The sequence below is a fragment of the Salmo salar genome, unplaced genomic scaffold (genome assembly GCF_905237065.1).
Source record: "Salmo salar unplaced genomic scaffold, Ssal_v3.1, whole genome shotgun sequence".
Lineage (NCBI taxonomy): Eukaryota > Metazoa > Chordata > Actinopteri > Salmoniformes > Salmonidae > Salmo > Salmo salar.
In genome coordinates, this window is record NW_025550958.1 from 815 (window position 1) to 12881 (window position 12067).

Sequence of the window (12067 nt, forward strand, 5' to 3'; positions counted from 1 at the left end):
ACCTTTAGCCTTTAACCCTAACCCATAACCCCTAGCCAACCTAACCCTAGCCCCAACCTTTAACTCCTAACCCCTGCCCTCTAACCTTTTAGCCCTCTCGCCCTAGCCTTTAACCCTAACCTTTAGCCCTAACCCCTAACCCTAGCCCTAACCCCTGGCCCCTAACCTATAACACTTCTTCTTCAACCTAGCCTAAACCTACCCTAGCCCCTAACCCCTAGCCCTAACCTAACCTTTACCTAGGCGCTTTTCAACCCCTAACCCCTAGCCCCTAGCCCTAACCTTTAACCTCTAACCCCTAACCTTTAACCTATCCCTAACCTAACCTTTAACCTCCTAACCCCTAACCTTTACCCTAGCCCTAGCCCTAACTCCCTATCTTCCCTAACCTAACCTTTAACCTCTAACCTTTAACCCTCCTACCTTGTTCTTGCTGTGACTAGACAGATCCAGAACTTCCTGTCCAACCTGGTCGTAGTTCTAAGCCCTAACCCCTAGCCCCTAGCTAACCCCTAGGCCCTAGCCCCTAACCTTTAACCTCTAACCTTTAACCCCCTCCTACCTTGTTCTTGCTGTGACTACAGATCCAGAACTTCCTGTCCAACCTGGTCGTAGTTCTAACCCCTACCCTAACCCCTAGCCCCTAGCCCTAATTCCCCTAGCTAACTAACCTTTAACCTAACCTTTAACCTAACCCCTACCCTAGCCCCTATTCCTAACCTAGCTAACCCCTAGCCCTAACCTAACCCTAACCTAACCCTAACCTTTAACCCCTCCCTACCTTGTTCTTGCTGTGACTGACAGATCCAGAACTTCCTGTCCAGCCTGGTCGTAGTTCTAAACCTAACCTAACCTAGCACCTAGCCCTATCCCCTAGCCCTAACCCTAACCCTAGCCCTAACCCCTAACCTTTAACCCCTAACCTTTAACCCTCCTAACCTAGCCTAATCCTAACCCCTAACCCCTAACCTAACCTCTAACCCCTAACCTTTAACCCCTCCTACCTTGTTCTTGCCTTGTGACTGAACAGATCCAGAGCTTCCTGTCCAACCTGGTGTTCTACCCCTAACCCCTAACCCCTAGCCCCTAGCCCCTAACCCCTAACCCCTACCCTAACCCTTAACCTAACCTTTAACCCCTAACCCCTCAACCCCTAGCCCTAACCCTAACCCCTAACCTCTAACCCCTAACCTTTAACCCCTCCTACCTTGTTCTTGCTGTGACTAACGATCCAGAACTTCCTGTCCAACCTGGTCGTAGTTCTAACTAACCCCTAACCAGCCCCTAACCTAACCCTAACCCCTAGCTTCCTAACCCCTAGCCTAGCCCTAACCCCTAACCCTAGCCCTAGCCCTAAACCTAACCTTTAACCCCTAACCCTAACCCCTCCTACCTTGTTCTTGCTGTGGCTGAACAGATCCAGAACTTCCTGTCCAGCCTGGCGTAGTTCTAACCCCTAGCCCCTAACCCCTAGCCCCTAGCCCTAACCGCTAGCCTAACCTTTAACCCCTCCTACCTTGCTAACTCCTGCCAACCTGGTCTTCCTAACCCTAACCCTAACCTTTAACCCCCTCCCTACCTTGTTCTTGCTGTGGCTGAACAGATCCAGAACTTCCTGTCCAACCTGGTCGTGGTTCTAACCCCTAGCCCCTAACCCCTAACCTTTAACCCCTCCTACCTTGTTCTTGCTGTGACTGAACAGATCCAGAACTTCCTGTCCAACCTGGTGTAGTTCTAACCCTAACCCTAACCCTAGCCCTAACCTAACCCCTAACCTTTAACCCTAGCCCCTAACCCTAACCTTTAACCCCTCCTACCTTGTTCTTGCTGTGGCTGAACAGATCCAGAACTTCTGTCCAACCTGGTCGTAGTTCTTATCCAGAAACTTGTGACCTACAGTGAGATGACAGAAGGTACAGACAGGAAGAAACCATGATGGTCCGTCTCATTTCCTGTGGTGTGTGTAAGGCGGGATGTTTTCATGGTCCGTCTCTTCCTGTGGTGTGTGTAAGCACGGGATGTTTTCATGGTCCGTCTCATTTTCCTGTGGTGTGTGTAAGGCGGGATGTTTTCTTGGTCCGTCTCGTTTCCTGTGGTGTGTGTAAGGCGGGATGGTTTCCGTGGTCTGTCCCATTTCCTGCGGTGTGTGTGGATGTTTTCATGGTCCGTCTCATTTCCTGTGGTGTGTGTGATAGGGGATGTTTTCATGGTCCGTCTCATTTCCTCTGGTGTGTGTAAGATGGGATGTTTTCCTGGTCTGTCTCATTTCCTGTGGTGTGGGTATTATGGGATGTTTTCATGGTCTGTCTCATTTCCTGTGGTGTGGGTATTATGGGATGTTTTCATGGTCTGCTCTCATTTCCTGTGGTGTGGGTACTATGGGGTGTTTTCATGGTCCGTCTCATTTCCTGTGGTTGTGGGTAATGTGGGATGTTTTCATGGTCTGTCTCATTTCCTGTGGTGTGTGTAAGATAGGGATGTTTTCTTGGTCTGTCTCATTTCCTGTGGTGTGGGTAATATGGGATGTTTTCATGGTCTGTCTATTTCCTGTGGTGTGTGTAATATGGGATGTTTTCATGTCTGTCCCATTTCCTGGGTGTGGGTATTATCGGATGTTTTCGTCCGTCCATTTCCTGTGGTGTGGGTAATATGGGATGTTTTCATGGTCCCGTCTCATTTACTGTGGTGTGTATTATGGGATGTTTTCATGGTCTGTCTCATTTCCTGGGGTGTGGGTATTATGGGATTGTTTTTCATGGTCTGTCCCATTTCCTGTGGTGTGTGTAATATGGGATGTTTTCATGGTCTGTCTCATTTACTGTGGTGTGTATTATGGGATGTTTTCATGGTCTGTCCCACATTTCATCTGTGGTGTGGTGGTAATACGGGATGTTTTTCTGGTCTGTCTCATTTACTGTGGTGCTGTATTATGGGATGTTTTCTTGGTCTGTTCTCATTTCCTGTGGTGGCTGTGGAATATGGGATGTTTTCATGGTCTCTGTCTCTCATTTCCTGTGGTGTGGGTAATATGGGATGTTTTCATGGTCTGTTTTTTTCCTGTGGTGTGGGTAATATGGGATGTTTTCCTGGTCCGTCTCATTTCCTGTGGTGTGGGTAAGGCGGGATGTTTTCATGGTCGTCCCATTTCCTGTGGTGTGGGTATTGTCGGGATGTTTTCATGGTCTGTCTCATTTCCTGTGGTGTGGGTATTATGGGATGTTTTCACGGTCCGTCTCATTTCCTGTGGTGTGTGGAATATGGGATGTTTTCTGGTCCGTCTCATTTCTGTGGTGTGTGTATTATGGGATGTTTTCATGGTCTGTCCCATTTCCTGTGGTGTGGGTATTATGGGATGTTTTCATGGTCTGTCTCATTTCCTGTGGTGTGGGTATTATGGGATGTTTTCATGGTCTGTCTCTTTTCCTGTGGTGTGTTTTGGGATGTTTTGCACGGTCGTCTCATTTCCTGTGGTGTGTGGAATATGGGATGTTTTCATGGTCCGTCTCATTTCCTGTGGTGTGTGTATTATGGGATGTTTTCATGGTCTGTCCCCATTTCCTGTGGTGTGGGTATTATGGGATGTTTTCATGGTCTGTTCTCTCATTTCCTGTGGTGTGGGTAATATGGGATGTTTTCATGGTCTGTCTCATTTCCTGTGGTGTGTATTATAGGATGTTTTCTGGTCTCTCATTTACTGTGGTGTGTATTATGGGATGTTTTCATGGTCTCTCATTTCCTGTGGTGTGGGTAATATGGGATGTTTTCATGGTCTGTCTCATTTCCTGTGGTGTGGGTATTGTGGGATGTTTTCACGGTCCGTCTCATTTCCTGTGGTGTGTGTAAGATGGGATGTTTTCATGGTCCGTCTCATTTCCTGTGGTGTGGGTAATATGGGATGTTTTCATGGTCCGTCTCATTTCTGTGGTGTGGGTAAGACAGGGATGTTTTCATGGTCTGTCCCATTTCCTGTGGTGTGGGTATTGTGGGATGTTTTCATGGTCTGTCTCATTTCCTGTGGTGTGGTAATATGGGATGTTTTCACGGTCCGTCTCATTTCCTGTGGTGTGTGGAATATGGGATGTTTTCTGGTCCGTCTCATTTCCTGTGGTGTGTGGAATATGGGATGTTTTCATGGTCACGTCTCATTTCCTGTGGTGTGTGGAATATGGGATGTTTTCTTGGTCTGTCTCATTTCCTGTGGTGTGGGTAATATCGGATGTTTTCATGGTCTGTCCCATTTACCGTGTGTGTATTATGGGATGTTTTCATGGTCTGTCCCATTTACCGTGGTGTGTATTGTGGGATGTTTTCATGGTCCGTCTCATTTACTGTGGTGTGTATTATGGGATGTTTTCATGGTCTGTCTCATTTCCTGTGGTGTGGGTAAGACGGGATGTTTTCTGGTCTGTCCCATTTCCTGTGGTGTGGGTAATATGGGATGTTTTCATGGTCTGTCTCATTTCTGTGGTGTGGGTAATATGGGATGTTTTCACGGTCCGTCTCATTTCCTGTGGTGTGTGGAATATGGGATGTTTTCATGAGTCCGTCTCATTTCCTGTGGTGTGTGGAATATGGGATGTTTTCATGGTCCGTCTCATTTACTGTGGTGTGTGGAAGATGGGATGTTTTCTGGTCTGTCCCATTTCCTGTGATGTGGGTAATATGGGATGTTTTCATGGTCTGTCCCATTTACCGTGGTGTGTATTATGGGATGTTTTCACGGTCTGTCCCATTTACTGTGGTGTGTATTATGGGATGTTTTCATGGTCTGTCTCATTTCCTGTGGTGTGGGTATTATGGGATGTTTTCATGGTCTGTCTCATTTACCGTGGTGTGTATTATGGGATGTTTTCATGGTCTGTCTCATTTACCGTGGTGTGTATTATGGGATGTTTTCATGGTCTGTCCCATTTCCAGAAGGTGGCATGATTGGTAGAAGGTTTACATGACAGAGTGTTTGGTGACATTTATATAGTTTAGGAAGCCAGATGAGAGGAGAGACATGGTAGTCATTTAACAGACGTTCTCATCCAGAGAGACTTAGTTACATTAACATCAGGTGTGTGTGTGTACCTGGCAGGTGTGTGTGTGTACCTGGGTGGTGTGTGTGTGTGTGTACCTGGCAGGTGTGTGTGTGTTCCTGGCAGGTGTGTGTGTGTACCTGGTAGGTGTGTGTGTGCCTGGCATTTGTGTGTGTGTACCTGGCAGGTGTGTGTGTGTGTACGTGTACCTGGCAGGTGTGTGTGTGTACCTGGCAGGTGTGTGTGTGTGTGTGTGTGTGTGTGTGTGTGTGTACCTGGTAGGTGTGTGTGTGTACCTGGTAGGTGACCGGGCCAGCGAAGTGTTTGATGGTGAATTCTGGGAGGGGCATCTTTGGCTTCAGGTAGATCTTGTTGTTACCATGGTGATAATGACACTTCTGGAGGAAGGTGTGGTCTGTCGCCTAGCAACAGAGGAACAGAGCATAACCAGTGTCTGTGTGCGTGTGTGTGTGTGTCTGTGTGTGTGTGTGTATCTGTGTCTGTGTGTGTGTGTGTGTGTGTGTGTGTGTGTGTGTGTGTGTGTGTGTGTGTGTGTGTGTGTGTGTGTGTGTGTGTGTGTCTGTGTGTGTGTGTGTGTGTATAGTGTGTGTCTGTGTCTGTGTCTGTGTTGTGTGTGTGTGTGTGTGTGTGTGTGTGTGTGTGTGTGTGTGAGTGTGAGTGTGTACCTGGGGAAGCAGCTCTGATCGTCCAGGATCCTCAGTACTCCATGGGGCTTAGAGGAGATGAGGTCGATGCAGGCCTGGTTGTCGTTGAACGGGATGTCCTGCCACGGGATCTGCTCTCTGTTGTACTCCTCCTGACAGACACATGACATACAGGCTTCGTAACGCATTATAACACTTTGGAACAGGACATAATCTGTCTCTGTTGTACTCCTCCTGACAGACACACGACATACAGGCTTTGTAACGCATTATAACACTTTGGAACAGGACATACAGCCACGGGATCTGCTCCTTGTTGTACTCCTCCTGACAGACACACGACATACAGGCTTCATAACGCTATTATAACACTTTGGAACAGGACATAATCTGCTCTCTGTTGTACTCCTCCTGACAGACACCACGACATACAGGCTTCGTAAGCATTATAACACTTTGGAACAGGACATAGAGCCAGGGATATGCTCCCCTTCTGTCCTCCTATAACCCTGCCTCTTCGATGAGTATCTGATATAAGACATGTCAGTCTCCTGTCCGAGCGTTTCGCTCGACCTGAGGTAGAGTATCTCATGATAAGCTGTAGACCACACTACCTACCTAGAGAGATTTCATCTGTATTTTATCGTAGCTGTTTACATACCACCACAGACCGATGCACTAAAAACCGCACTGAATGAACTGTATTCCGCCGTAAGCAAACAGGAAAAAAAACGTTCAGCCAGAGCCAGGGACTTTAATCAGTTTTAACACATTTCTATCAGCATGTTAAAAGTGCAACCAGAGGGGGAAGAACTCTGGACCACCTTCTACTCCAGACACAGAGACGCGTACAAAGCTCTCCCTCAGCCCTCCATTTGGTAAATCTAACCATAATTCTATCCTCCTGATTCCTGCATACAATCAAAAACTAAAGCAGGAAGCACCAGTGACTCGGTCTATAAAAAAGTGGTCAGATGAAGCAGATGCTAAACTACAGGACTGTTTTGTTATCACAGACTGGAACATGTTCGGGGATTCTTCCGATGGCATTGAGGAGTACACCACATCAGTCATTGGCTTCATCAATAAGTGCATCGGATGACGTCGTCCCCACAGTGACCGTACGTACATTCTCCAACCAGAAGCCATGGATTACAGGCAACATCCGCACTGAGCTAAAGGGTAGAGCTGACGCTTTCAAGGGAGCGGGACTCTAACCCGGAAGCTTATAAGAAATCCCGCTATGCCCTCCGACGAACCATCAAACAGGCAAAGCGTCAATACAGGGCTAAGATTGAATCGTACTACACCGGCTCTGATGCTCGTCGGATGTGGCAGAACTTACAAACCATTATAGACTACAAAGGGAAGCACAGCCGAGAGCTGCCCAGTGACACGAGCCTACCAGACGAGCTAAACTACTTCTATGTTCGCTCCGAGGCAAATAACACTGAAACATGCATGAGAGCACCAGCTGTTCCGGATGACTGTGTGATCACGCTCTCCATAGCCGATGTGAGTAAGACCTTTAAACAGGTCAACATTCACCTGTTTAACAGTGGTAGGCCTGATCACAGACAACGACGAGACAGCCTATAGGGGAGGAGATTTGAGACCTGGCCGTGTGGTGCCAGGACAACAACCTCTCCCTCAACGTGATCAAGACTAAGGAGATGATTGTGGACTACAGGAAAAGGAGGACCGAGCACGCCCCCCATTCTCATCGAGACGGTGCTGCAGTGGAGCACGTTGAGAGCTTCAAGTTCCTTGGTGTCCACATCACCAACAAACTAACATGGTCCAAGCACACCAAGACAGTCGTGAAGAGGGCACGACAAAACCTATTCCCCCTCAGGAGACTGAAAAAATTTGCCATGGGTCCTCAGATCCTCAAAAGGTTCGACAGCTGCACAATCGAGAGCATCCTGACTGGTTGCATCACTGCCTGGTATGGCAACCTGCTTGGCCTCCGACCACAAGGCACTACGGCCCAGTACATCACTGGGGCCAAGCTTCCTGCCATCCAGGACCTCTACCAGGCGGTGTCAGAGGAAAGCCCTAAAAATTGTCAAAGACTCCAGCCACCCCAGTCATAGACTGTTCTCTCTGCTACCGCAAGGCAAGCGGTACCGGAGCGCCAAGTCTAGGTTCAAAAGGCTTCTCAACAGCTTCTACCCCCAAGCCATAAGACTCCTTAACATCTAATCAAATGGCTACCCGGACTATTTGCATTATATGCCTGTAATATGTGGTTGTCCCACCTAGCAATCACCTAGCTATCTTCAGATGAATGCAGTAACTGTATGTCTGTCTGGATAAGAACGTCTGCTAAATGACCAACATGTTAATGTAAAATAACATGCTTCATAAGGCTTCATAAGGCTTCATACACACACTAACAATTATAACAGGTCATCCCGCCACAGGATCTGCTCCCTGCTGTACTTCTCCTGACAGGCAGATGACAAACAGGCTTCATACAGGCTTCATAACAGCGTCATAACACGTAACAAACCCTCACCTGTTCCTGTCTGAAAACGATCCCGTTGAAGAGGAACTGCAGGTACTCATTAGCATAGTTAATACAGAGCTGCTCAAAGCTGTTGAAGGACAGGTCCTGGAGGAGACAGAGATACTGGGTTAGATAGGGCTAACTGACAGGTCCTGGAGGAGGAGACAGAGATACTGGGTTAGATAGGGCTAACTGACAGGTCCTGGAGGAGGAGACAGAGATACTGGGTTAGATAGGGCTAACTGACAGGTCCTGGAGGAGGAGACAGAGATACTGGGTTAGATAGGGCTAACTGACAGGTCCTGGAGGAGACAGAGATACTGGGTTAGATAGGGCTAACTGACAGGTCCTGGAGGAGGAGACAGAGATACTGGGTTAGATAGGGCTAACTGACAGGTCCTGGAGGAGACAGAGATACTGGGTTAGATAGGGCTAACTGACAGGTCCTGGAGGAGGAGACAGAGATACTGGGTTAGATAGGGCTAACTGACAGGTCCTGGAGGAGGAGACAGAGATACTGGGTTAGATAGGGCTAACTGACAGGTCCTGGAGGAGACAGAGATACTGGGTTAGATAGGGCTAACTGACAGGTCCTGGAGGAGACAGAGATACTGGGTTAGATAGGGCTAACTGACAGGTCCTGGAGGAGACAGAGATACTGGGTTAGATAGGGCTAACTGACAGGTCCTGGAGGAGGAGACAGAGATACTGGGTTAGATAGGGCTAACTGACAGGTCCTGGAGGAGACAGAGATACTGGGTTAGATAGGGCTAACTGACAGGTCCTGGAGGAGGACAGAGATACTGGGTTAGATAGGGCTAACTGACAGGTCCTGAGGAGGAGACAGAGATACTGGGTTAGATAGGGCTAACTGACAGGTCCTGGAGGGAGACAGAGATACTGGGTTAGATAGGGCTAACTGACAGGTCCTGGAGGAGACAGAGATACTGGGTTAGATAGGGCTAACTGACAGGTCCTGGAGGAGACAGAGATACTGGGTTAGATAGGGCTAACTGACAGGTCCTGGAGGAGGAGACAGAGATACTGGGTTAGATAGGGCTAACTGACAGGTCCTGGAGGAGACAGAGATACTGGGTTAGATAGGGCTAACTGACAGGTCCTGGAGGAGACAGAGATACTGGGTTAGATAGGGCTAACTGACAGGTCCTGGAGGAGACAGAGATACTGGGTTAGATAGGGCTAACTGACAGGTCCTGGAGGAGGAGACAGAGATACTGGGTTAGATAGGGCTAACTGACAGGTCCTGGAGGAGGAGACAGAGATACTGGGTTAGATAGGGCTAACTGACAGGTCCTGGAGGAGACAGAGATACTGGGTTAGATAGGGCTAACTGACAGGTCCTGGAGGAGGAGACAGAGATACTGGGTTAGATAGGGCTAACTGACAGGTCCTGAGGAGGAGACAGAGATACTGGGTTAGATAGGGCTAACTGACAGGTCCTGGAGGAGGAGACAGAGATACTGGGTTAGATAGGGCTAACTGACAGGTCCTGGAGGAGACAGAGATACTGGGTTAGATAGGGCTAACTGACAGGTCCTGGAGGAGACAGAGATACTGGGTTAGATAGGGCTAACTGACAGGTCCTGGAGGAGACAGAGATACTGGGTTAGATAGGGCTAACTGACAGGTCCTGGAGGAGGAGACAGAGATACTGGGTTAGATAGGGCTAACTGACAGGTCCTGGAAGGAGACAGAGATACTGGGTTAGATAGGGCTAACTGACAGGTCCTGGAGGAGGAGACAGAGATACTGGGTTAGATAGGGCTAACTGACAGGTCCTGGAGGAGACAGAGATACTGGGTTAGATAGGGCTAACTGACAGGTCCTGGAGGAGACAGAGATACTGGGTTAGATAGGGCTAACTGACAGGTCCTGGAGGAGGAGACAGAGATACTGGGTTAGATAGGGCTAACTGACAGGTCCTGGAGGAGACAGAGATACTGGGTTAGATAGGGCTAACTGACAGGTCCTGGAGGAGGAGACAGAGATACTGGGTTAGATAGGGCTAACTGACAGGTCCTGGAGGAGACAGAGATACTGGGTTAGATAGGGCTAACTGACAGGTCCTGGAGGAGACAGAGATACTGGGTTAGATAGGGCTAACTGACAGGTCCTGGAGGAGACAGAGATACTGGGTTAGATAGGGCTAACTGACAGGTCCTGGAGGAGACAGAGATACTGGGTTAGATAGGGCTAACTGACAGGTCCTGGAGGAGGAGACAGAGATACTGGGTTAGATAGGGCTAACTGACAGGTCCTGGGAGGAGACAGAGATACTGGGTTAGATAGGGCTAACTGACAGGTCCTGGAGGAGGAGACAGAGATACTGGGTTAGATAGGGCTAACTGACAGGTCCTGGGAGGAGACAGAGATACTGGGTTAGATAGGGCTAACTGACAGGTCCTGGGAGGAGACAGAGATACTGGGTTAGATAGGGCTAACTGACAGGTCCTGGAGGAGGAGACAGAGATACTGGGTTAGATAGGGCTAACTGACAGGTCCTGGAGGAGACAGAGATACTGGGTTAGATAGGGCTAACTGACAGGTCCTGGAGGAGGAGACAGAGATACTGGGTTAGATAGGGCTAACTGACAGGTCCTGGAGGAGGAGACAGAGATACTGGGTTAGATAGGGCTAACTGACAGGTCCTGGAGGAGACAGAGATACTGGGTTAGATAGGGCTAACTGACAGGTCCTGGAGGAGGAGACAGAGATACTGGAGTTAGATAGGGCTAACTGACAGGTCCTGGAGGAGGAGACAGAGATACTGGGTTAGATAGGGCTAACTGACAGGTCCTGGAGGAGGGAGACAGAGATACTGGGTTAGATGGGGCTAACTGACAGGTCCTGGAGGAGACAGAGATACTGGGTTAGATAGGGCTAACTGACAGGTCCTGGAGGAGACAGAGATACTGGGTTAGATAGGGCTAACTGACAGGTCCTGGAGGAGGAGACAGAGATACTGGGTTAGATAGGGCTAACTGACAGGTCCTGGAGGAGACAGAGATACTGGGTTAGATAGGGCTAACTGACAGGTCCTGGAGGAGGAGACAGAGATACTGGGTTAGATAGGGCTAACTGACAGGTCCTGGAGGAGACAGAGATACTGGGTTAGATAGGGCTAACTGACAGGTCCTGGAGGAGGAGACAGAGATACTGGGTTAGATAGGGCTAACTGACAGGTCCTGGAGGAGACAGAGATACTGGGTTAGATAGGGCTAACTGACAGGTCCTGGAGGAGGAGACAGAGATACTGGGTTAGATAGGGCTAACTGACAGGTCCTGGGAGGAGACAGAGATACTGGGTTAGATAGGGCTAACTGACAGGTCCTGGAGGAGGAGACAGAGATAGTGGGTTAGATAGGGCTAACTGACAGGTCCTGGAGGAGACAGAGATACTGGGTTAGATAGGGCTAACTGACAGGTCCTGGAGGAGGAGACAGAGATACTGGGTTAGATAGGGCTAACTGACAGGTCCTGGAGGAGACAGAGATACTGGGTTAGATAGGGCTAACTGACAGGTCCTGGAGGAGACAGAGATACTGGGTTAGATACTATATTAATAATAATGGAAACACAAGTTAACGAGGGATTCAAGGTATATTGAAATCAGGTGCTTCTACACAGGTGGTGTTCCTGAGTTAATTAAGCAATTATCATGGTTAAAGGTAATGTATTTAAAAAAATATATATAATAATAATTTAACCTTTATTTAACTAGGCAAGTCAGTTAAGAACATAAAGAACTAATTCTTATTTATGCCAAGGTGTATTAAAGCTGTTCTGATTGGTGGTTGCCCAACGCCCTATTAAAACACATTACGTTGGTGTTTCCTTTATTCTGGTAG

The 12067-nt window shown here is 48.4% G+C and overlaps 1 protein-coding gene across 1 annotated transcript in view; it reads right to left on the reverse strand.

The window, feature by feature from the left end:
* Window positions 1-5379: 5379 nt before the first annotated feature.
* The window catches only part of LOC106596812 (unconventional myosin-XV), a 70426-nt gene continuing 63738 nt past the window's right edge, over window positions 5380-12067 (reverse strand). Inside the window, exons 15-17 of the mRNA XM_045714222.1 lie at window positions 8208-8303; window positions 5708-5838; window positions 5380-5443 (exon numbers count right to left, since the gene is read on the reverse strand). Coding sequence (XP_045570178.1) covers window positions 5380-5443; window positions 5708-5838; window positions 8208-8303 — 291 coding nt within the window. The remainder of the gene's footprint in view (window positions 5444-5707; window positions 5839-8207; window positions 8304-12067) is intronic.